Source organism: Amblyomma americanum, chromosome 1, assembly GCF_052857255.1.
Source record: "Amblyomma americanum isolate KBUSLIRL-KWMA chromosome 1, ASM5285725v1, whole genome shotgun sequence".
NCBI classification, from domain to species: domain Eukaryota; kingdom Metazoa; phylum Arthropoda; class Arachnida; order Ixodida; family Ixodidae; genus Amblyomma; species Amblyomma americanum.
Window position 1 is genome coordinate 443,363,996 of NC_135497.1, and position 26,495 is coordinate 443,390,490.

Consider the following 26,495-nt stretch of genomic DNA (forward strand, 5'->3'; position numbering starts at 1 on the left):
AAAAATGAAGGCACTTCAATACACAGATAACGCAAGAATTCATCCATGGAAGTACTGCGTGCACTACCAGAGTTGAGAGCTTACGTCGTCCAGGAAGCGCTGAAAGAGAGCGCGAGGTTGAGAGATACGTCGACCCTTGAAACAGATCCACGCGAACCATTGTACTTTATCTTTGCGAGCACGTGCTTCCCATGCACCGTTGCCTCCGAACGCATTAATATGCACCACCAGCAGCTCACGTGCGCGTTCCCATTTATTTCGAAGCGTATATGAACGAGGACTATGTACAAGAAGCAGTGGGCGAGGAAGGTCCAAGGAGTCAGGATGCGGGAAGGTTTTCGTGCAGGTAATTCATGGTGCCCGACTCTCCAAAGTCCTGGACCACGTTCCCGCTTCCCCTGAGCAGCCACTTGGTGGTCAGCAGTCCCTCCATGCCAACGGGCCCACGGGCGTGGATGCGGCCGGTGCTGATGCCCACCTCAGCCCCTACGACGCAGACAAAGTCACGCATCAAGCACATACAATGGCACTAAAAAATCGGGGTGTATATACGTCTAGCGGCTGCAGCCTCATTTAAAACGGATCTAGAAAGCCTTCTGGACCCGCTGCGATGGACCAGTGCCATTGGCGTCTGGCTGCTGAGCACAGGGTTGTGGGATCGATGGCGAAATTCAAAAACACCCGTATGTGGCGCGATGTCTGTGCACATTAAAAACCCCAGGTGGCCGGCATTAGTCCAGGGCCCTTCACTGCGGCGTCCGTTATAGCCCGCGTACAGCTTCGCGACACTGCTTAGCCCACATAACAGCCCGTGCAGAAGACGGCAGCGTGTGACCAACACAATAAATGCCTTGGTGTATCGAGAGGGTCCTCTTCCCCGACGTTCCATCCAAGACAGTAGATGTTTGGGCCTGTTGGCTTAGCATGACGTGGCAAACAGCACACGAAGAAGTGACGGATGCCACGCACGCAGCTCTGGTGCCCACCGCTTAGTGTTGCCTTTCGTCCTTCACCTGCTCGTTACATGCGGCACTTCACTTTCCGAATGCCGCCCGCTGCAGCTGACGATTAGTTTCTCAGGTATTGATCATATTGTTCATTATTCAGCTTCCGTGATAGTCCTCATTTTGTTTGGTTTATGGGGTTTAACATCCAAAAGCAGCTCAGGTTATGAGTGACGACACAGTGGAGGGCTCCGGGCAATTTCGACCACCTGGCGTTATTTAACGTGCACTGACATCGCACAGTGCACGGTTCTCTGGCATTTCGCCTCCGTCGAAATGCGACCGCCGCGGCCGCGATGTAGCAGTAGTAAGTGTTTATTGATAAAAAATAATAAAAATGAAAATTAAAAGAGTTTTGCAAACCCCGGCATCTGCCATCACTTTGGCGGCGGCACCTGAGCTGGGGTAACGGAAATAAAGGAAAGCAGGCAGTATGAAGGATAGAAATGAAAGAGGTAAGGGGAAAGCGAACCTGCGTCTTTCGGGTCAGCAGCCTAGAAGCATAACCACTGAGCCACCGTGGCGGCTAGTCCCCATTTTGTGAACACTTGTCTGGTATTTCAGAGATTGGTGCAAGACGCGCCAGACATATATTGACGATTACTGAAAAAAAAACATGGTTACGTAATTTCTTCAACACATTTCTCAGACAACGTGCCCTGCTCACTACATTCGTTCTTTTATACCGACACCAAGTTGCGCATCTTCGCATGGTATATTATATCTGGGAGCTTCTATACTTACAGCCAGCGCTACGTGAGATAAGACAGAGAAAGAATAAACGCAGCGCTGATTTTTCCAGTATTCATTCCCGGGTCCAGGCAGAACTTTGGCCCTAAAGAAATAGGGTCTCCGGTCTCTGCCTTCTCGGAATCCACGGTAACGTCTTCAAGTACCAGAAGTGGCTGAGATGCCGCAGCGTATACGGCTGCGGATTAATTTCGACCGGCTAGGAATCTTTAATGCGTCTTGACATCGCACAGCCCACGGGCGTTCTTCCATTTCATATACTCATCGAAATGCAGCTACCATGGCTGGATACAATCAACTGACAAACTCAGGAGCCGGACGCCGAAGACAGAGAGTCACAGCAGTGGATAGTCGCGTGCCTTGGTTAACTGCTCAACTGCAGAACAGCATTCGAATTTGAAAAACAAGGATCGATGCGCGCGTGTTCAAAAGCTTTGAGAGCGAATCGCTTGCAATACTCTTATCTTCGTGCTCTTAATTTTTTAAGGATGTTCTTATGTGATGCGTAGCAATATTTTTATGCTATAGTATTTTCGCCTCCGGGAAAGAGCTGAGTTATTTTTTTCGGGTGATAGCAAAATTTTGTATGTGGAGGAGGGGGGGGGGGGGAGAGACGAACCTCGGTCTTTGACAATTATAAGCCCGCAGCGTAGAGACAAAGCGAAGTACAACACAAGTACTGGGCTCTGTCTTTACAATGACTCGTACGTCTTCGAGGTGCTTTCGCCTTTTTATTCAGATTCAAATTCAGACCATTTTATTTCCTTTCAGTTGAAAGTGGAAGACGAGGCAAAAGGCATGGAGCCTGACAAGGCCTCGACTCCCATCTTTAGTTCGGAGCAGGCAAAACTTCAATACATTTGCAGAGATTTCTCCTGATGAAACGGTGTACACATAGACATAAAATATAAAGTACATGTACTTAAAATGCTGGCTGTCGAATAACGCAACTTTCCAAAGCACATCAGAGGATCCGCGACAACACACTGGCGAGAAAAAGAAACCGCTGGATAACATGTTGACAGAAACATGGAGAAAAACTTTTTCGCAAGAGTGGTGATTTGCATGGGCATATGAGTGCAGCTATATACATAAGATATCAACAGTGATCATTAGGAATGCTTTGTACTGTAATTTTAAGGGATTAAATGGTAGCGTAATATCAATGTAGGACTCATGATAGATACGAACTCTTCGCTTGGTGCTCGAATGAACATCTTGCTTTCGTTTTCATAATTAGCTTACAATGACATTATTGGCCTGCTCTGTCCGGGTGGAGATATCACTTTACCTCGCTACAGCCGAACTTGAAAAAACGCACCCTACCTGCTGCAGCTCAGCCAAACTGGTGTTGGTAAACAAGGGTGAATTATTTTCGAAAAAAAAACAGAAAAACTGGGACAGCTGGTTGAAGAAGCTGAGCACGCCAGATACGCACCGAGCCCGAAGCGGTAACCGTCGGCGAATCGCGTGCTGCAGTTGTGGAACACGCAGGCGCTGTCCGCTCCCCGGAGAAACCGCTGCGCAGTGTCCTCTGAAAAACAAGCAAACGTTGCGAGGCCTTCCAGTCGCTGCCTTCACATCACTTACTGTTCTCTGTCACGATGGCGTCCGAATGCGAGCAGCCGTGTGTGTTGATGTCCTCGAGTGCCTCGTCGACAGAATCGACCACTTCGACGGAGCACTGGGGCCCGCTGTACTCGATGCGCATGCAGGGCGCCGCCGGCAGTCCAAACGTGAGTAGCTGCACCATCCGGGGCCCCGAGTACAGGCTGACCCCTTGCGCCTTGAGCGAAGAGCACAGCTCGGAGAGCAAGCCGCCTTCCACGTGATCGCGGTGTACGAGCAAGGTCTCCATGGCGTTGCAGGCTGCCGGGTAGTCGCACTTAGAGTCCACAACGATGCGCATGGCCTTCTGCTTGTCCGCTTCGCGGTCTACGTAGACGTGACAGATGCCATCGCTGTGGCCCAACACGGGAATGCCGCGGCTCTCGCGCTGGATGTCGCGCACCAATTGGTTCGAACCCCTCGGTATGACCAGATCAATGTAACCCTGGAGATGAAGCAGTTCGTCAACGTCTTCACTTGTGCTAACCAGAGCCAGAGCGTCGGCAGCGTCGTACGGCTTGAGGCACTGCTGCAGCAGCTGCCAGAGGCAGCGGTTTGTATGAGCCGCCTCATGACCGCCCTTGAGTAGAAGCCCATTGGCTGTTGCCACAGCTAGCGCCGCCACCTGCAGCAGGCAGTCCGGGTGAGCCTCAAAGATGACGAGCAGAGCACCAATGGGCACCGTCACCTGGCTCAGTTCCATGCCTTCGGCCACGCGGGTCTTCCGCAGAACACGTCCCAGCACGCTGGGCGAAGTCTTCGCGATGGTGCGCAGACCGTCAGCCAGTGCGGACAGCTTGGCTGGCGTCAGCGCAAGGCGCGCCAGCATGGGTGCACTGCGCCCCTGCTCGCGGGCTACGGTCAAGTCCCGTTCGTTGGCTTTCATGATGTCCGCCGTCCGCGCCTCTAGCGCATCAGCTATGGCCAGCAAGGTGGCCGAGCGCTGCGTCGCGGTCAGGGACTCGAGTGTGCGGCTCGCCTTCCGCGCATTGGTGGCTGTTGACTCCAGGGAGATCATCTTGGACTGGTGCTCGGTGAAGAAGGTGCCCACGCGCTTGCCTTGCACGATACGCGTAATGGCCATCTCTTCGAAGCCGCTGCCGATGACAACGGACATACCATGGTCAAGTGCCCAGGACGCCGCCTTGATCTGAAAGCAGAGATTAACGTTCCATGCGTTCTGGACGCATGTGCATTCCTCGTGGTAGAAGCCAGTCAAAAAGACGTTACAACAAAGAAAGAAGTAACACTCGATGGCACTAACAACTGAGGCTGTGCGCAAGTGAAGCTTTATTCAGTGGTCGGTGCCAGCGTGTACTGTCATCCTCTTTCTTTATCGTGACGTCCTTTTGGCCGGCTTCCATCATGCTCCAAAGAGGAACACGTACAGTCAGGCCGGAATGAAACGCGATTCAAAAGAGTACGTTGTTGGGTAAGTCTGTCGTAGATCGTTAAGCAACGTACTGCTCAACACAAACATGTACGTAAAGAGAACAAGGACAGGCGCAGGCTCGCAACAAATTTTATTCAGAAGAAAACGCACATTGATATTTTCATGTCTGCCCAATCATTCAGTAAGCGCATGCCAAAAACCTAATTTTTTAAATACAATTTCATCAAGGTATCACTGACACGATCATCTCTTTTGTTCCTTATGAACCAAAAAAAAGTCTCAGCAAACTTACGTGCCGTCTGGTCATGACTTCGCTTCAAAATTTGTTCCTACCAGCAAAGGCCGTCACGGGTTATCACGTGTAGCCAGACGGCATGCGCCGCAGTGAAAGGGTGAATTAGACCTTTTTTTCGTTCTTTACCGAAAGCTGATGCTCTCTTAGTCGTTCATTTATACATTGGCCCGTTTGGCCGATGTAAACTTTCCCACAGGTCAGGAAAATTTCATACAAAAACCCCGCCGAACACCTGACGAACTGAGTGGTGTGACGCTTCATGCAGCCTCGCAAACTCCTTCCTCCAGAAACAATCACAATAAGGCCAACTTGCGTAGGCAGAGACTACCACCGGAACCCCGCAGCGTCTGGCTATATTCTTCAGACTGCGGGACACCTTTTGAATACATGGGACAGCCGCCAGTCTTATTTTTTCCTCGACGGACAACTTCCTGGTATGTTCTAGATTTCAATTTCTACAGGAGGTTCTCCGCCATAGTGACAACTGAAAGTGGGAAACCAGCTTTCAGCAACGTATACCAACCTGATTATTGAGGCTGTCATGCACCGGGTGAACACATCATTTTTCCAAGGCTCCTCTCAAGCAGAACGTACCAATGACCCGTTTTTCCGTCTTGGAATGAACAGATTCAAACGGCAAAAGGTTTTCTCGGGCACGTGGCGAGTACATCCACGACGTGTAATCTGGTGTAAAGAAGAGAAATGAAAGAGGTGAGGGGACAGCAAGAAAGGACATAGGAAGAGGTCATATATACACTATTATTTACAAAGAGTCAAAAGGTTATATAGTATCAGATGTCGGTTTTCGCTTGCCCAGACTACGAACGGAGCCAGCTCGAGTGTGTATGCTCTTTCGTCGCGCTGGTCGTGCGGTTGGGCGCCGCCGAGCGAGACAACGCAAGACTCGTCCTGTCAAGAATGTGTCTTGGCGATGCATAGCACTGTGAAGAATGGCATGAGAGACGACGGTGATAGGGGAAAGAGGGGGTGGTGGCTGCAGGGGGGAGAGCCATTTTTTTTTACACAGCTTTTGTGGTCGCAAAAAAAGTTTCCAGCTGCAAGATAGAGGAAAGAAGATCTTAGGGGGGGGCTTGGGGGGGAGGGGGCACGAACGGCCCAGCGTGCAGCTGCGCACGGGAGAAACAGCTAGGAGAAGGTGAGTAAAAAATTAATATGGATTATCCCAGATAATCCAGGATATACAAAGCGAAAAGCGAGATTGAGGTCTCCACTGACCCATGGAGCCGGTTTTGCACCTTTCATTTCGAGAAAATGAACGGAGTTTTCAAAGTTGTCAACGCCAATGAACTCTATGAATGCCGTCGGCTCACGTGTTTTGTTTTTGATCCTTTTGCCGCCGTTTTGCAAGGCGTGCCTCTCGTGATTCTGGCGTTTCAGCCGCTTGTCTAGCCTTGCACTTTTCATATCTTCGCTGCTTTTGAGCCAACTCCCACGCTACCACGTCTGGGTCTTCTACTCCTCCTTCCATGGCTAAAGGTCAGACGACGGAGGCAGCGCGTGGCGGTGACGACGGCTGCGATAGCACCGGCCACCTGCGCACCGCGTGACGTCACTCGGTTTCACGGTCAGGCGACAGAGTCAGCGCTCGGTGGCTTCGACGTCTGCGGCGACAGCGACCACCTGCGCTCCGCGTGACGTCACTCGGTTTCGCACATGCGCAGCTGTGGCAAATCTGTAGTGTGGCTCACGCGAAGCCCGGTGTTGACGAGCCTAGTGAAGCTTGTCGCTTCAAAAGTCGACGTCGTTCCCGTTATACCAAACCCAAGTGCGGAGCAATGGGAGGGTATGCTCTCCAGCGACTGCCGCGAAGACCACATCGGTCTGATACGGCGAGCTCAGCTGACGGCAGCATCCAGCGGAGCGCTGGAATAGGGGCAACCGACCGTTGTGGAGATGGGCTCACATAAACCGCATAAAAGCACTTACGCTAGAGCTCAATAAAGTTATCCTATCCCATCCTATCCTATCAGCAGTAGTTAAGCCGCAGCTATTTTTTTAAAGTGAAAAGTTTCACTACGCTAGTTAACAACGCGCTTCGCGAAGCCGGCGTATGTCGGAGCACGAGTGACGTCACGCACGGCGCCGGTGGCCGCCGCCGACTCCGTCGCCTGGTTCCATCCGTTTGTTTTTCTCTCTCTCGCTCCCTAGTCACTACTGCACATGCGCCAGTAGTAGCACCGAGCGACAGGTGTTGCGCCGCTGCGCAGCGTTGCGCCTTTCCTCAAAATAAAACTTTCAATTTTCAGTTTTCTCTTTCCTCTTTCCTTACTGATCCGGAGTTCCCGGGTTCGAACCCGACCGCGGCGGCTGCGTTTTTATGGAGGAAAAACGCTAAGGCGCCCGTGTGCTGTGCGATGTCAGTGCACGTTAAAGATCCCCTGGTGGTGGAAATTGTTCCGGAGCCCTCCACTACGGACCTATTTGTTCCTCTCTTCTTTCACTCCCTCCTTTATCCCTTCCCTTACGGCGCGGTTCAGGTGTCCAACGATATAAGAGACAGATACTGCGCCATTTCCTTTCCACCAAAAACCAATTATTATTATTTCCTCTTTCCCTCCCTCCTTTATCTGTTCATTTACTACGCGATTCGGGTGTCCACCGAGATATGTGAGACGATTAGTGTGCAATTTCCATTTCTCGAAAACCAAACAAAACAAGTGATCCGACGGCGTCCATAGCGTTCATTGACGTTGACAACAGATTTTCACTAAAAGATAGGCGCACAACTGGCTCCGTGGGTCAGTGGAGACCTCAATATCGCTTTCGCTTTGTATATCCGGCATTAGCTGGGCTAATCCACATTATTTTTTATAGATTTCCCAGACCCTCTGTCTATTGATGTCAGGCCGGTGCATCATAGCTTAGCGTTATTAGGGAAGACACCCGCACCTCCGCTACGGCACCATCGCTAAGGTACCACCACTTTCCTGGCTTTTTTCACTCCCTCCTTTATCCCTTCCCTTGCGGCGCAATTAGGGTGTGCACCGAGATAGGTGGGAAAGTTACTGCGCCATTTCTTTTCCTCAAAAACCAATTTTCAATCTCCAGGCACCCGCAATACGGTCCATTCACGTGGCTGCCACAAAACTAATCGCTTAACATCCGGAAAGCTGGTTTGCGGCTTAACTGAATTCTGATAAATATTTCATGCAATGATTTAAGTGCACTGCCAATAATGAAAGCAACAGCGGCCTTTACAAAGCTGCAATAAATGCATAACCTAATTATGACACGCAAGCCATCAATAATTCCAGCGCTAAATACGAATAGATATTGTAGCGTGCGTTGAGTCCACCGGCTCCAAGTGCAGTCGAAACACGCTTCCTTCCCTTCGAGTTCTACGTGTTTGTTTCAACTGTTAGACGCGTACAAAAATTCACCGCGCACTCCATTCCGCGATAAGAACTTTATTACACCCCAAAAAAAGAAAAAAAAGTTATGTGGATTAGCTCAGCTAATCCAGGATATACAAAGCGAAAGATGTCGGCATTCACTGTGTTCATTTGACAATGTTCTAGATAGCGATGGCTTTGAGCAAACGAAGGGCTGTTAACTGGCTCCCTGGATATGCGGACGCCTCATTCGTGCTTTGATACATGTGGCGGTGGTGAGAGAAGATGTGGCCTGAATTCATTAGCACTGGCAGCGTTGTGGCTGACATGCGGCACTGCAGCTGTAGCTAGGCCACAGCGTTCATTTAGTGATCAATCTCTCGTGATCAACCATTAACTGCGTGCCACGCAGGGTGTTAGGGAGGGCGACCTGCTTATAGAGTGGGCGGAACGCAATCAAAGCAGGCTTTTGCATTTGGACACGAGCGCCACGTACATGAAAGCGAGATTCAGGTCTCCACTGACCCACGTAGCCGGTTGTGCGCTTTTCCTTTCGTGAAAATGAACGTCCTTTGCAAAGTTGTCAACACCAATGAACTCTATGAACGCCGTCGGCTCACTTGGTTTGTTTCGTTTTTGAGGAAAGGAGGGAAGAAGACGACGAAGTGCATCCTTGTGAAACGCATTCAGTTAGGACTCAGCTTTCAGCGCGTGCAAGTACAAAATTTAGCTAGTCAGCAGCACTGCCGGACTCATATGCTTGTTGTTTACATTCGTGTCACGATCACCGCGGCGTTGCTGGGCGACAGGTAGGTGATGTCTCTAGCTTTTTTTGTGTGTTTTTGCGTGTATACTGCGGGGACGCTGTCCCCATCATACGGCGATAGATCTGAACCCTCCGGGGCATCCGAATGGCCTGGAGGCCTCCTCCTCGAGCTCGTCGAGGAAGCGGTGCAGCCGTCCGAGCTACCCCGACAGCGATGGCACCATCTAGTACCTCAGCGAGGCCAGCAGTGAGGACGGCTTTGAGACCTGCCTCAACCGGAGGTCTAAGAGAAGACTGCTCAGAGCTGGATCGTCATCCAGTGAGTCCACTGTAAAAACAAGTGGCAACACACCGGCACACACCATCCTCATCCTTCCTATGCAGTCAACCGACAACATGAGGCGGCTTAACAAGCAAGTCGTCTCTGTAGAACTCGAGGCCCTCGTGCCTAGCGAAATCAAACACGTTCCAGTGAATGCGCGGAAGAACATTGTAGCCGTTGATGTCCACCACGCGGCTGCGTTGGAACCACTGCGGGTTATAACCCAGCTCGGCGCATTATTAGTACGTACTGTTATCCCCTTCTTCGGGAACGAGTCCTCTTCGCGCGTAATTTATGATGTCGACGAGGCTATCACGCGAGATGATTTGCCCATACTCGTGAAGCCGGCAAATGATGGCACCGTAATTCTACGGGTATCACGTCTGGGCAATTCCCGTTGTGTGAAGATAAAGTTCCAAAGCGACAGCCTTCCATCACACGTGAAGGTGGGCCATTTCCGTCATGCAGTGCGGCCATTCATTCCGAAACCCCTGCAGTGCCACAAATGTTTGAAACTGGGTCATGTGAGCGGGGTCTGCGACAAAACGAGTGTGCCCTCGTTGCGCCGGAGCTCACAGCGCTGAGTCCTGTATTGCACAAGTGCTTAAGTGTTCCAACTGCAAGAGGCCCCATGACGCCTCATCTAAGAATTGTCCGCGCTTAAAAAACGAGCCTGTCGTTCTAAAGCAAATGGTTCGGGACAATTCTACGCACCGTGAAGCTGCGCGACACTTCGGAAAAGACGTTCTCGCCGCAAGAAGAACTCAAGAAAGTGTATTGCAAAATGCAACCATATCGACGCGCCCACGGCACCTTCTTCTCAACCTAATCCCGTGCTGCCACGCACAAGTGTGTCCAGTCCGCGAAATATCGCCAAGGATAATCAGACCTCTTCGTGTGCGGATCCTTGCCCAGCGCTTCTACCGTTACGTCCTACTGAGCCTCCTTAGCGCAAGCTCCCATCGCCGAGCTCACCTGTCGTTAGAGAAGGGATCCCAGAGCAAGATCGCCAAGCCCTCGTGATCCTCAGGACGGTGGTCAATGCCATTCGCCCTCTGAGACATGCCCTGCAATCGTCAACCGCCCGCAGCGTCTAACTGGTGCTGGACTCTCTTGTTCCAGCACTACAAGATCTTTAAAACATAATGGCTGGCCAGCTTCCCACGTTTTCTGAGGAAGTCAGGGGCATTGCGGTCTCTTAGTGGAACGCAAGAGGCCTAAAGTCACGAATCGCTAGTTTTCGGCAATATGTTTTCAACAACCAATTCCCCATATTAGTCATCTGTGAACCTAACTTATCTCAAGCAATCAGGCATTCCGGGCACGAGCCCTTCTTTGTTCCGACATGCGGGGAGCGCAGCAAAGTCCTGGTCTACATCCGCACCGACATAACGTACGTTTGCTGCCCAGTTCAACCCCACAATGACCATCAGTGCGTGTTTTTCATAGTCAAAAAGGGATCCATAGAGTTCACACTGAATGCGGCGTATGTCTCCCTCTCCTCTCAATTGGTCTGCGAGAGCTTGAAGACAATTATGGAGGCAACCCGGGCTCCTTGGATTATTAGCGGAGATTTCAACGCCCACCACCAACTGTGGGGAAGTCCTATAGTCAACGCCAGAGGGCGGAATCTGGCCTTATTTGCTTCAGAAAATGAACTTTCGGTAATGAATGACGGCAGCGCGACATACCTGCGAGGCAGTTCATACAGCAGTTGTCTAGACCTGACGCTAGTTTCGCGGTCTCTGCGCCGGCGTATCCAGTGGTTTTGTGATGTGGAGACCCACGAGAGTGACCACATACCCACCTACCTCAAGATTACAGGTCTTGGGGCGTCCTGCCCAGCTAAACACGCGCACATCGATTGGACGGCATTTAAAACTCGAATAGAACAGGCGTGCAAAGAAGCCCTCACTTCCAGTTTGGAGGACATTATAGCAACAGCAATGAAGGCTGCTAGAGGCTTCCTCACGTCAACTAGAATGCGCACCGAATTTGATGTCGAATTAGACCACCTACGTGCTATTCGTCGGCGTGCAGAAAGACGTTACAGACGGACCAAATGCGCAAGGGACCTCAGAGAGGCGAGTCGTGTGCAGAGTAAAATCAAGCGACGAATCGACACGCTGGCGCAACAGCGCTGGAAGTCCCTTCTACCTTCTACCAATCTCGGGATCCTCGAAAGCCTTTGTCCCTCATTTGCCGGACAGTGCGGGTGCTTCGAGAGCTTCCACAGCAAAGACAGCCTTTCTATGCGTTGGCTCTACGTCAAAACCATCATCAGACTGAAGTTGCAACTGACTTCTGCAGGACGACCGCGGGTGCAGTGACTACCTCGGGGTCCCTCCGTGTTCCTCCTGCATCACGGGGTTCATCGATGGATGTTGTCTTTAGTCGTGAGGAACTTGATGCTGCCCTGGCAGAATGTAAGCGTTCGTCTGCACCAGGTCCAGATGGCGTTACATATGCTGCGCTGTGCCACCTTGGCCACGACGCACGTAGAGAGCTACTCAGCCTTTACAACCACTCGTGGCAAGACGGAGTTGTCCCTCCCCAGTGGAAATCCAGTCGCATGATACCATTACTAAAACCAGGGAAATCCCCACTCGACCTGTCATCTTACAGTCCAATAGCTTTGGCCAGTTGTATGAGAAACGTCATGGAAAGAAAGCTTCTGGTGCGCCTTGAGTGGTACCTTGGGCACAATAACGTGTATCCTAATGCCATGGCGGCTTTCCGACGGGGTCGCTCCTCTATATACAACGTCATTGATCTGGTATCCACGGTACAGCAACAGAAGCGCCAGAAGCGCATGTGCGCGGCACTTTTGTCTTGACATCAAAGGTGCATACGATAACGTGAGACATGAGGCCATCCTTGATGCGCTAGAGGCTGTTGGACTCGGTGGACAGATGTATAGGTCGATCCAAAGCTATCTGACCAAAAGGACATTTTTTTATTATGTGTGAAGAGGGCTCCACACCCGTGCATTACATCTAACGGGGCGTCCCCAGGGCGGAGTGCTCAGTCCTACTTCGTTTAATCTAACACTTAAAAGACTCCAGGAGTACCTACCTAATACCGTCCATATCTCTATGTATGCCGATGACATCTGCATCTGGGCCTCCTCTGTGACGCGTCTCCAGGTGCGAGCAAGACTTTAGAGGGCAGCAACCATAAGTTCCCCCTATCTCCGAGAGCAAGGTCTGAGCGTGTCAGCCGAGAAGTGCGCTATAGTGGCATTCACGCGCAAAAGTATGACTCGTTATCCGCTAACTATTGACGGCCATGTCATTACCTATCATGTATCTCATCGATTTTTAGGAATTGTTATAGATCAGAATTTATCATGGAGCCCGCATTGCAGCATTGTAAAGAAAAAACTAATCTCTATCACACACCTGCTCAGATGTCTTGCCGGCAAATCATGGGGATTGTCGATTCTATCAATGCTGCAACTCTACAGAGCGCTCTTTTTCGGATTTTTGCGGTATAGTGCAGCAGTGCTTTCAAGCACATGCAAGACAAATTTGCGTGCCCTGCAAGCTATACAATGTCAGGCACTTCGCACATGTCTGGGTCTACCTCGCAGTGCATCAACAGTTGCTACCATTGCGATCGCCCAGGACTACCCACTCTCGACGTATATAACCCTTGAAACCCTGCGGGTTCACATACGGCATCTAACAAGGATTCCACAGCACCACCCTGTGTCAGAGGCAAATCAAAGACCACAGGCACCGTTTTCAAAGGTTATAGCAGCCCACCAGTCGTCCATCCTATCGCAGTTCACGACGACAGTACGGCCTTCCTCTGCGCTGTGGTGTCTGCGGGAGCCATGCGTGCGCCTTACAATTCCGGGCATAACGAAAAAATCGAACTTATCGACACCGGCCATTAAACAGTTGACACTCTGCCTACTCCACGCCGCATATAGTGACCGCACTCATGTGTATACAGATGGTTCGGTCTCAGGTACAAGTTCAACCCACGCCGTAGTCATTCCTGCGAGACAGACCAGTATTATTCAAAAAACTGCGCATCGGACGACCTCCACCGGATCAGAATTGGCCGCTCTTCATGCGGCTGTGCAGTACATTGGTGCACAAGCATCCCACAAATGGGCTGTGTTCTGTGACTCAAAAGCAGCCTTACAGTGTCTTAATTCTGCTTTACGCCATGGCGATCACGATCAACTCGTAGCTGAATTAAGACATCTCCAACACCAGGCGCAGGATCAGGGTCATGACATCGCCTTCCAGTGGATACCGGGACACTCTGGCATTGTTGTAAACGACGCAACTGACGCTGCAGCTCGAGCGGCTCAAGGCAGTGCCAACATTGTCCAGATACCGTTGACAAGAGCCGACGCAGCAAGACATCTGTGAATGCTTGGCCGAACAGAGCTTTTAGCGTCATGGTCCTCTACTAGCAACTCCACATGCCGTCTGCGCCGCCTAGACCCCTTACTCCGTCACAGTCCTCCGTCCGGCCTCCCCCGCTGCGATGCTACGCTGTTGTGTCGCCTTTGCTGGGAGTGGAGTTCACAAATGCCTACTCCCACTTAATCGCAATGGCAGACTCTCCTGCGTGTGAAATGTGTGGGTGCGCCGAAACTATAGAACACCTTCTTTGTAACTGCCCTCGGTTTCAGCGTGAGCGTGCTCTCCTGGCTGCAACACTCCGCCGTTTAGATCCTCGGCCCCTTACTGAAGCCAAGATTCTGGGTCCTTGGAGTAAGCCTTCATCGCAGAGGACAGCTTTGAAGGCACTTTTCCAGTTCTTGAAGGACTCAGGACTGAGTGCAAGAGTGTGAACAATCAGTGTGTGTCCTGTGTACCCTACAAGTAACGGCCAACGGACACGTGGAAAAGTGATCATATCTCTTTGTTCTCTCCCTTTTCTATCTCTCCCTCCGTTCCCCTTTCCACATGTAGGGTAGCATACCGGTTGCTGCCTAGTTAACCTCCCTGCCTTTCCGTCTTTCTCTCTACCACTCGATACTTGAAAATAACCGCGCTTCACGCCGCCTTTTTCTGTTGTTGTTCAAGCAGCCATGGACTAGAATCACCTTCCTGTCGACGCAGTAAAACACTTCATCATGCGCATAGCAAGGTATTGATAAAAAATTTCATCTATTTCCTCCAACCACCAACCCCTCAGTTCACAACGTGTATTATATGGGCCACATGAATCACAAATAATAAAGAAAACAAATCAGCGTTTCATATATGAGCCGAAAAATTAAAAAAAATTCTCGAGGCTGGTTTAACCTCTGCGTTTACGAATCCACAGCCCTATTCTTTTCTCTTTTTTTGACAATGCAAGTCTCTTTGTAGTGAACTTGTAAGATATCCCTGTGCAATCAGCGAACGATACTGAGAAAGTGTACGTTAATAAATGTTAAATTGCCGTTTTAAACTTTTGGTTTAAATTAATTTACTTCAGACACGAATAAAAAAATAATCATAAAGCTATAGGCGATCAAAGAAGGCTGGAGTAATTATACCCTAATTTGCGAAAAGGCATTTGCGTTGTCTGTAGAGGCTGCACGCTTTAACTCACTCGTTCATACCATCCGTCCGTAATGGTAATGGTGCGAAACAATAACATATCCGAAGACAAAAAAAGATACTTGTGTGCCCGTAACTTACCGAGCCAAAGTTATTCTGATTGTCTGGCGTGGTAGTGAGGTTCATCTCGCCGCTATGGGCCACGCTTCCGCTCCAGGCAAATCGGAATTACTTTTGCGCTCCCACACAAAATTTTAAAGACAACACAATTCTCCCATACACCTCGTGGAAGGTCGCGAGTTTTTCCATGTACCTACAAGGCGGGAGCTGGGAATGCAATGCACGAATCTTCCTCTCAATCAACTGTCACAGCGACGATTGAAACTTGCGCCGCATCACACGCATGGTCAGACGCATTTTAAAACAATGTGGGGATTCGCGATGGCCAGTCGAAACAGCTTATACATGCCCTAGGTTGAAGTTAAAACACTTTATACTATCCCGTGTATAAGGTTAACCCGGAGGCAGAAGACTTAAATCGAATCGGCATTAAACCCCTTATAAGAGGCTGCACTCCACCTGTCAGGGTATACATCGAACGTACGTCTTTACGCAGCAGGGCTTTTTCTCACACTCTCACAACTACTTCAACAGCACATGCAGGGACCGACAGATTTCTCGCATTTCAGGGCTTCCGCGTGGTCGCTGGCTCCTCGAGCAATCGGCTATTTCTCCATTCGATATTCCATCTATCGTAGGCACTCCTTTCCTTTTCCCCAAGCTACATTTCGCAACCATCCCAGAATGAGCACCATGTGATCATTAACACAGAAGTGGCTGGCATCCAGGTAGGCATGGCCGATTTCTCCATCGCTTTCCGTTAAGAGGCCCAACGCCAGATCATCACGCTCTAGGACCGTACTCTTTCCACCCTCCACTGCTACCCTGGAGGTCTTACTAATAGTGCTAAGTATTCAGGAGCTTGCATCAATACAGCATACATCTATTACATGAATCATCATCACGGAGTACGAGCCCTTAAGCACGGCCGCAATGTACCCATACATGGTCCGCGACGAATTAGCAGGTTCACTCAGTTCTATTCACTGCATCTCCATATGGATCCTGAGCTCCCGGCCACGCCGGAATTGCAGGCGATGAGCTGGTAAAACAGCTAGCTCGGGATGCATTAAACCGGGACCCTGCAACTCACTGGCCATACCCTCCTTATACGGGAAAGACATCTCCAACCTCCGCGTCGATAACAGGCAAACTATACCCTCGCCACACCCTTCTCCCCCGCCGCCGTGGCTCAGTGGTTATGGCGCTCGGCTGCCGACCCGAAAGACGAAAGTTCGATCCCGCCGCAGTGGTCGAATTTCGATGGAGGGAAAATTCTAGAGGCCCGTGTACTGTGCGCTGTCAGTGCACGTCAAAGAATCCCAGGTGGTTGAAATTTCCGGAGCCCTTCACTACGGCGTCCCTCATAGCCTGAGTCGCTTTGGGGCGTTAAGCCCACATAAACCAAACCTAAACACCCTTCCCTGTCCACTTAGTTCATTGTACTTTTCTGTCAAATTTAAATCAATGTGCTGCTCACACCGGCGCAGGCTTTGTTCCTAAAACACACAACCAGCAAGACCAGCTGGCCCGCTCTCTTCTTGGTGCTTGACTTAATAATAATTGTTTTTTGGGGAAAGGAAATTGTGCAGTATCTGTCTCATATATCGTTAGGCACCTGAACCGCGCCGTAAGGGAAGGGATAAGGGAGGGAGTGAAAGATAAAGGAAGAACAAGAAGGTGCCGTAGTGGCTCCGGAATAATTTCGAACACCTGGGGATCTTTAACGTGCACTGACATCGCACAGCACACGGGCGCCTTAGCGTTTTTCCTCCATAAAAACGCAGTCGCCGCGGTCGGGTTTGAACCCGATGATGCTTGACTTTTTGAGCGGCCAAATAAAGTGATTCTACTGCTAATACTACTAATAACTTTGCTAGCGCGACCACGTGGTTCTGAATGTCTGCAAACATGTTCACGTGTGCCTTCTGAAGCTGCACGCCGTAGGTGCGCATTGCTTTTGCAAGATACTTAGTACGCGTCAAGACCCCAGCTGGCTCACGCCGAAGGTCACGGATCGATTAGATAACGGTACGGCAAGAATGCATCGGTCGGCGTATGCAAGAATAGCGCAAGCACTCCATCATTACCTAACTTATCTCAAAAGATTAGGAGTCCACCGACGGGCGATGGTTCATCTTTTTCGTAGTGGTTGTCGTTTGTTATATCGCCACGTGGGCCCGAAAGTGGCGAAACAGGCCCGCTGCTGCTCTTGTGCGCGGATCTTTCCGCGGATGTCGAGCCGTATTTGAGCTGCGACGCAAAAAATCACGGTCTGAATACCGTAACTGGAAGGAAAGCTGAACGGCTAGGACTTGTAATAAGGCACCCGGTAGGCTCGTTCATGTAAAGAGTCGATCACACTTGTCTAGAGTGCTCGAGAGGTGCCATCCGAGGAAAATAAAGCGGAATTCTAAAGCAGGTATTGACTTTCACTGATAATGGTTGCGCTGGAGAGCAGCAGAATAGACACGTGAACCGCACAGGCGCCAGTGCCTTACCGCTAGCAAAGCAGGTGCGAAAAGATTTCACTTGAGACGTCCATTCGAATTGAGACGTCCAAGAAATTAATTTGACTGGTGGAGTAAGGGTGTGTGAAACAGATGTTTGGATGTACGTTGTTAAATGCTGAAACAAACTGGATGAATTGGTCCTCTGTTTTTGTCGATACCATGAATATGTTGTCTAGGAAGCGTTTGTAAAAAGCCGTTTTTGTTGGGTATGAGCGGATAAACTCCGATTCAATTCTATGCATATATATGTAGGCATAGTTTGGCGCCATTTTCGTTCCCATAGCGGTACCACTCGTTTGTAGGTAAAAGGAGTTGTTGAATTCAAAAAAGTGGAGCTTGAGGACAAGATCAGTAAGTGCAGCGATGGTACTTTGGCTAGGAGCATCAGCGTTTTTGTGTGTTCCATAGGATGCGATCAGAGCTCGGATGCCATCATCATGCGGTATGTTGGTGTACAGAGACACTACATCAAGGGTAACTAAATATATATATGCAAAGTTGAGAGACGCTTCTTTTAGACAGATTTATTTTGAGTCGACGTTTCGGACAGAGCCTGTCTTTTCTCAAGACTGAAGTTACAGCGATGTTCCTTCCGTTCTTGAGGAGTTGTAATTTGCACACATGTCCGCCACATGAAAATAGCAGCAAGTAATCGGGTGCTGGAAAGAAGATGGACTCAAAAGAAAAATACTACAAAAGGGAGAAAGAGTAACAAATAGAAAAACACGCTGTCGCACCCTGTCCACCGAGAAGCCGCTGGGAGCGTGCAGAAAAAAAAAGAGAAAGAAAAAAAGGAAAACGAGGAGCGGGAGGGGAGAATGGTCGCCCCTCAAGGCAGAGCGGCGGCGAGTACAGAAACAGACGGTGGCGGATTCGCGGAGATGCGTGTACTCGCGTGCCGCTGGCCAAAACGAGTAAAAAAAACAGAATAAAGCGCAGACATGGCAGGACACTTCCCTGGAGCCTCTTCGGCAGGAATAGTCAATGCGGAATCAGCGGCGCAGTTAGCTTAAGTAGAGAAACGTGCACTGTGCATGCAAACACAAACACACAAAATAAAAATAAAAAAGGCGACAAAACAACGGAGTTCGGTAAAGTGTCGTGGGGGGGGGGGGGGGGGGTGCGGTGGGTAAACGTGAATGGCGGGAGCATTTAGGCAAGGGTTGTTCAACTGCACCCCGCTCGGCAAAGTGGTCGAACTGGGTGGGGTGGAGGTAAAGATGCGCTTTTTTATCACGCGCACGCTTTCACAAACGTGGGGAATTCCGAGAAAACTCTAGAGAAAATGTGTCTGTCCCCAACCGGACATGACGTCATTAAAAGTCACGTGACCATGACGTTACAGGCGTGACGTCACTTTTTTGAACCAATCAGCGTTTCCAGCCTACCGACCCGCAAACTCTTGTATCCGCTCCCCCGTTGGCGGCGGCCGGTGGACCAAAACCAGAAATTGCGTCGCCGCGAGCACTCTCGAAGGCATGACGTGTTCGCAGCCGCCCTCACTTTGGGAGGGATAACATCGCCCGTGTAAATACCTCTTTACATGGATGCCGCCCCGTACCGCCGCTACCCAGCCCACACCCTTGCAGTCACTGACAACTCTCTCCGACCCACTCTTACTGCCTCAGTCTACACTTCGGCCTCTGGAGACGCCGAGGAGGCAGATATTGCGCTTGCCATCACACAAACCTCCGCGGAATATTTTTTCAATGACTCCAAGACTGCAGTCTACAGCTACGCGGTTGGACGGCTGGCAACCCCGGCCATCGCCAACTTACGTTCTGGCACCGTCCCGTCTCGTCCAATAAAATAATCTGGCTGCCCGCTCCAGTGGCTCATCCTGGCAACGAGGAGACTAGTTCCATCGCTCGCGAATCGACTGACAGAGCAAGCCCTCCCCCGCCTAGCATGGATACGCGCGGCGCGCTCCTCAGTGCTATGATATTTGCACTACCGCCTCTCTCGGCTCACTTTCCCCTCTCTGCCACCAACGCTTGTGGCGCCACCTTTTGGAGCACTCATGGCTTTCGGGGTCCCGCAGGGCTTCAATAAGCTCATTATGTCATACGACGATATCCACAGCATGGCTAGGAGATTTCCCCCTTCCCCGTCACCTGTGCGGTTCGGCAGGGTTGTCTCCCCTCGCCAACGTTGTTTGCGCTATTGAATATGAGGGGTTCGGAGTCGTTCTTGACGGGACCACAGGTCAGGAACGACGCTTGCTCCGAACACCGCCACCATCACCAGGAATGGACTGCCGACGAGATAAAGGAGTTGGATGATGTAAGGAAGGTTACAAGAGGGTTTATTTACATTATTTACGTAGATAGAGGTCAAAAAGAACACTCCGAAGAGAGGTTCTTAAAAGGAGGCTCAAGGAGCCTCAAAACGGAGCATGATCGAGCGTGATTAAGGGGGCACACAAATAGAGCACGCTTTTCACTGCACTCGCTGTCCAGTTTTATACTGTTCTCCGTCCCTAGATTCCCCAGGTTGAGGACGTCTGCACCAGGGTGGGAGTGGCCTATCTTGCATTATCACGTACCACCGCACACATGGACACACCCTCGGACGTGTCGAGCCAGGGAGAGAGGAGGATGCCCTGGTGTCTACGTCGACGGTGGAGGGAGATGATCTCGTAGCCAGCCGAAAGATTCCGCGCACCGCCAACACCTGTTCTTCAGATGTCAGTCGACGCCCCGGACAAGAACGCACGGTCGGGTCCAGTAGGCCAAAGTGTTATTTCGTTTCTGGCGACGCCTGTGAAGGCTGGCGGACGACGACCGCTAATCCGCCGCCGTTTTCCCACGCAGACCGTCTTCTACCGGGAATGAGGCCGCATTAGTTCCCTCAGCTTAGTCAAGGGCATTTGGGGAAAATAGTGGCCGCTGGCGCGCTGCGGCGGCCTCTCCGTTTTGCCCGGAGTCCGCCCGGGTGACGCTTTTCGGTGTACTCGGGTCGGGAACGTGGGATCGATTCTTATAGCTTGGCTCGGGACCATACCGAAGAAGCTTAGTGCTGGCTTGCAGCAGGTGAGCCTTGCTGACGATGCTGCCAATACAGACGGGCGAGCGCCCGAATGTAAAAGCGCTGAGCATAGAGCTTTATCTCAGAGCCATAATACGGCATCCTGGCTGTCATGGGCTTGCAGTGGGGCTGTTAATGTGAGAGCTTTTGCTGACGCCCGACCCTGGGAAATAAATTTATGCCGCATTAGTGGTGATCATTGGGTAAATAATGTTGATTAGCGGGCGCGATTGCGGCAATTCCATGTGATAATCCAACACTAGGTGCTTCGATGTTCTAGGAGCAGATCACTCATGCATACCATGGAGGGGCATGACAAGCTGAAAAAATGAATATTGGTTTTGTGGAAAGAAAAGAACGCAGTAACTATGTCACACATGTTGGTGGACAGCCGAACCGTGCTGTAAGGGAAGGGGTAAAGGAGGGACTGAAAGAAGAAAGGAAAAAAGGAGTGCTATAGGATCCGTACAGTCAAGTTTGGTCACGATCCTTGCGCCACCTAGCGCCGCTCCAGTGAGTCTGTGGGCCGGCTGAATGGAAGCACCGCCGCCGCGCTCAGCTGCACCGGCTGCACGCTTTCAGTCGCGTTGCAACGATGGCAAGCAGTAGTAGTGGCGGTGGCCTCGGCAAAAAAAATGCGAAAAGAAAAAGCAGTTGTCGGTATTGCTGCGTGGAGGATTGCCATAGCCGCGAAGGACAGTTTGGCATTAAGCTGTACAGATTTCCAGGTAGGCCGTACGAAAGTGATCGACGAAAGAAGTGGATCACGGCAGTGCGGGAATCAAATAAGTTCTTTGTCGCATTTAACACCAGTCTTAGCGTCTTTTCAACATAGTACGTTTAGCAGTTTCATACCGCGAGTGGTAATTTTAAATGTGAACGCCTCGCCGCGCTGCGGGCGTTGAAGTTTGCGGAAATTTTGTTCGAACCTCGTACATATGTACCTACGCATACGTGTCATTCTCATCGCGGATATATCGCCGCACTTAACTTTCTATGGCGTTTGTCCGCGCTGCATTTCTTCGATTGTACTTCTTTAGTCGCGCCTACGTACAAACTTCCTCACATGTATGTACATACTGCACTTGCCTAGGAACGTTCGTACGGCGCACCGGGTTGGGTACGGAAGAAGTTATCGTGCATGCACATTCGCTAGGAGTGCGGTTGGCTCATGTGTCAAAGCTATTTTGGGCCCTGCAAATGGCGAAAAGTGTGGCAAACATGATAAAGCGTGCCGGTAGAACTTTTATGCGGTGTACGCAGACCACTTCTCCGTAGTGTAAACAACTTGTGTTCTGTAAAATTGCAGGCCAATTAGGGAAACATTATGAATGTATTGTCTGCCTCCGCCCTCTGTGGGTTGAGGATTTTGTGGTGTAAACAATGCTGTGTCGTCTTTTTCGGCCTGGCCGACGGTTCCGAGTGGGTGCCGAATGAGAGGACAAGAATATGCTCTCAGCATTTCGTCAACGGAGAGAAGAGTACGATCGTATCGCATACAGGGTACTACACAACCATATTCCCGGATGCATACAGGGTCAGCCACGTCGATGCTACTAAGCAGCTTGCACGATATGAAAGGTATGAAATGTCTTTTAGCACTGTGAACCACCTATAAGAATTCAATATTTGAACTACTGTGTGCAATTCTAAGTTCAATTAGTCTGCAGAATTTGATTGCAGCTGGTAATTTTCATCATGTAACGTTCAGAAGAAGGACCACAAGGAGAATATGAAATTTCGAAGTTTCATATGCTTCAGGTTGCATAGGAGGAGGAGGGCTAGGGCATCGTCTGCCTCAGTAATGCCAGAGCAGGCATCTGCCACTGTTAGCGAAAAAGACACGGCATCAAGCACTGAAGAAGACACCTCTGAAACGGATCCCCTGAATCAAGAGCCTTCTAGCCTGGAGGTACTTTGCATGGCTGTTGACGCTGCACAAAAAGACGAGGTAAGCAACCGGGATGGGCATGGAACAATGACGCTACCATTCTTTATTTTGATGCAAAGCCGTCTCTGTGTACATGTTACATGCAGAGTTTAAGTGTGAAATTTCAGCAGTTCACTGCCTGCTCTCGTTACTGTGAATTAAAGTGTTTAACCTCTAATTTATGTATATGCATCTCACTGCAGTGCAGGTGACATAGCTGTCCAGTTTTATGACTGATACCTGTTTTTTCTTTTCTACGCAGTCTTGCCAAACCGACAACATTGCAAGATGTTCCATCACATTTTCGGTGTTCCTGTGTTCGGCACGAGGCAATGAGGCGTGCACTCAAGTCAACCACAAAATTGTTTGCGACGCGGAAGTACAGTGCAAGCCTGCAGTGGTTTCCCACCAGTCTGGTAGAGACTGCAGGACAGCTTGCTTCACAGGATACGACAGTGTCCAAGCATGTGCAGCTGCCATGAAGGATCTGTGTGGCGTGTCCCCCGACATATATGTCCTCCTGCTTAGCATAATGCCCCGTTCTGCTGAGCGAACTTGTGATGTGCCAATAACCGATAGGCTTGTGCTGTTTTTGATGAAGCTTAACCTTGGGATCACTTACTCATCTCTTGCAGTGCTTTTCTGCGTGTCCAGGAACACAGTCTCTCGTCATTTTAAGTGTTCTTAAAACACATAGCATTGCCACGCAGAAGTGGATATATCGCCCTCCTGATCATGTCATTAGGCAGACAATGCCAAATTGCCTTAAAGTTCACTACCAGGACTGCTCGATGATAATTGATTGTACAGAAGTCCGTACAGAACAACCGTACACTGTACAGCAACAGCGTGTGCTGTATTCACATTACAAAGGAGGATATACTCTGAAATTCCTTGTTGGAATCACGCCATGTGGCGCAGTCTACTTCTGCTCAAAGGCATACGGAGGCAGGTGTTCAGATTCCTTTATTACAGTGGATTCTGGGTTTCTAGACCTAGTGCAACCAGGCGATGCTGTGATGGCCGATAAGGGGTTTCCGGGTATAAAGGCAGGCCTTGAAGAGGTACGGGCTGTATTAGTGATGCCCCCATTTTTACAAGGTCAAGGCCAATTTTCTGAAAGTGAGGTGCATGAGACGTACCAAATTGCACAGGTGCGAATTCATGTGGAAAGAATTATCCAGCGCATAAAGATGTTCAACATCCTCAACACACGCATACCCACAGAGCTGATTGCAGATGAGCGACGTATTTCATGTCTGCTGCGTCTTGGCAAATCTCCAGCCGCCTATTATAAGCTCCGAACAGTGAGGTTTGAAGTGCTGCACCATCTACAATCAGCAGATCTACGCTATATTCTCATTTCCACACATCTTTTTATTCAAACGAAAGGTTAATCACACTCTCGTGGACTTGACAAGGGCGGGGAGCAGCCACGTAAAGTAAAAGTCCTCCAGTGCTCGCACAGCGGAACATAGGAAGTCATCGTCTTTCTCTACAATGATGGTGATGTTTTGATGTTCTGAATAAACAAAAAACATTCATTGAGATTACACACATATATTAACAGTTGCACCTGTGTGTAATATCGGTGACTTGCAAGGAGCGTCAATTTGCCATTCTTGTACTTAATGTAACCTCCTGCTCTACATCAATGATGTCACTGTTCCGTCTTGAAAACGGGCACTTTATCTCTAAAAGGCAAACACCCTTTGCCGTTTCAAAGAGCCCGTCAGGGCTTCCGCAAAGCCACGGCTGGGCTGTATGAACCACAAGTCCAGTCTGAAAAAAGGAATAATATTTTTCTGAAGCAAATGAAAATAGAAAAAGTACTTTTCTGAAGCGTATGTCCCACAAGTACACAATTAATATAAATAATGCAAACGCAGACATGAAAGTGCAATGGTCATGTGCAAATATGAAAGCAATGAGGCTACCAAATGTGAAATCACAAATTTTTAAGTCAAGCAGGTTGTACACCTGTAGCTTACCTCTAACACATCTGCACAAACTTTCTCCTCAAAGTTCTTGCGTGCCACTGGCTGCATTTTCATGCCTGAAAAGTAACTTTCAGTCAGCCCAACGTGCGATGTTGTGATATTGGAAAACGTACCATATGATGTGGCCTCAGAGCAAAACCCTCGACGATGCAGAATTGTCTTCAAGAGGTCTTGAGGAGGCTACCTTCTTCTTAGTATCATGTGTGCTTGCGAACAAGTTATTCTTAAGCTTCTTTCTCTGTGCCACCTGTTATAAATTTTAACAGGATAATTAGGAGATACGTTACATTGCTGCTCTCCAAGGTGACATATGAACAAGGAGGTGAAGCACCTACCTGTGATTATTAGCCTGCCCCTTTGTCAGTGCACATAGGTGCTGAGCACTTAAGCATTTTATGTTCTTGGTGTAGTACGCTGCAACTTCTGCTGGCATTTCTTCTTCGTACACCTTTTTTTAATTAATATTTTTGGAAACTTTGCTGTTACCATTAAAGACTGCAGAGCCTTTTTTTGGTTCTTGCAAAAGACTCCAGAGTTTTTCTATTTCTTCTTCAAGTACTACTTTATGATATCTTGCAAGACTGTCTTGCATGCACTTTCATCATTTTCATTTTGTGCTTTCGAAATTCTAGACATTGGACATTGAATGTCGGGGAAATGCTTTATCAGAAAGCTTGGGTCCAACGGGTTGGGAGGATCTCCACCACAACATGTGGGTGCTTGTTAGCTGAAAGAAAATATGCAGGTGCATTAGCTGAAATAAAGCTGGGGCATGCTTTGTGGAAACAGACTGAAAAGCACAAGCATTATTGTCTTCTACCACTGCGTAACAAGCAATAAGTTTCTTAACTAATGCCGAAATGTCGGGCAATACATAATAAAAATAGGTACTACATTTAACTTCCATTACTTCAGCAGTGAAATGCAATGCTTACCACCAAAAAGTTCTTCAATCGACGCTTTATCGTCCACACGGGCCTTTTTCGATGGTCTTCCCCACCTCTGCCACTCAGATGTGCAGGAGATGTCGTCGTGCATGTTGACATGCAGCGCGACAGCCGCGCAGTGTTTGCAAGACCCTGCAGCGCCGTACCTGCAACTGCAAAGTCCAGCTTGCAGTTCGCGGTCATTCTTGTTTATCTGTGGTGAACACAATGTAAATGCAACAGTTGACACAAACTATGACCGCCAAACTAGCCACCCAACAACAAGAGAACGTTCGCACGTGATGCCCGCATATTTTGATTAATTACGTTCCCACCGCGCAATACCTTTACAAACCCTCCTAAGAGACTTGAAAAACTCCACTATGTAAGGCAATCATATTCCTGAGAAGCGATGTCGCTTATTCGTGCACATGATAATGTCGCTGAAACAAGCCTCACGGAGATTTGAAAAGCGGTTCGCGAATCCACATGCTACGAACGATACAAAACGTGCACCGCCGACAACGGGGTCCGTATTCAGCAGTGGCGGTTGCCACGTTAAAAATGCCACAACTTTACTCACGTGCAAAGAAACGTCGTAAACTTGTTTCCCTTGTTGAGAGCGGCACTTCGCCCGCACGTTCACGCCGTCAACTTCCGTCACAAAGGAAACGTGTCCAGCGTCGTACAACTTCTTCCCGCTCGTCAGAGAGGCGGGATGAAAATATTCTTCTGTACCCTTAATGGGCCTAAACCCCGCTAAAACCACGTGGGACATATCAGAGGATCGTGCCGACCGTGGACGCAACACGAAAGCGGACGCTGGCCGTGCACACGAAGGCGAAAAGAGCAAGTGGGCAGCTTGCGCCTTGCCACCCCCGCCGGCTCAGTAAGGCGGAATCTGCCACGGCGGCGCTGAGCGCGGCGCTGCTCCGTAGCGCCCTCTGACCAGTGTACGGAGCCTATATTGGAGGT

The 26,495-nt window shown here is 49.7% G+C and overlaps 1 protein-coding gene and 1 pseudogene across 1 annotated transcript; one reads left to right on the plus strand and one right to left on the minus strand.

Annotated features, from left to right (window-relative positions):
* Positions 1-235: 235 nt before the first annotated feature.
* Positions 236-15,190, minus strand: LOC144125508 (delta-1-pyrroline-5-carboxylate synthase-like). Its single transcript, XM_077658968.1, has 4 exons — positions 15,146-15,190; positions 3,345-4,512; positions 3,193-3,288; positions 236-486 (listed from the first exon to the last, which is right to left on the minus strand). The coding sequence occupies exons 1-4, from the start codon at positions 15,188-15,190 to the stop codon at positions 320-322; spliced, it is 1,476 nt and encodes a 491-aa protein (XP_077515094.1). The 3' UTR covers positions 236-319.
* Positions 15,191-22,468: 7,278 nt separating this feature from the next.
* Positions 22,469-23,905, plus strand: LOC144125513 (uncharacterized; annotated as a pseudogene).
* The last annotated feature ends 2,590 nt before the right edge of the window (positions 23,906-26,495 follow it).

What these genes read in the sequence shown, in the direction of transcription:
- LOC144125508 (XM_077658968.1), bottom strand. Translation starts at nt 15,190, where the DNA reads ATGAACCTCACTACCACGCCAGACAATCAGAATAACTTTGGCTCG. An exon ending in ATCAGAATAACTTTGGCTCG is followed by an intron (nt 4,513 to 15,145) that starts GTAAGTTACGGG and finishes CTCTGCTTTCAG; the next exon opens with ATCAAGGCGGCGTCCTGGGC. An exon ending in CGCCATCGTGACAGAGAACA is followed by an intron (nt 3,289 to 3,344) that starts GTAAGTGATGTG and finishes CTTGTTTTTCAG; the next exon opens with AGGACACTGCGCAGCGGTTT.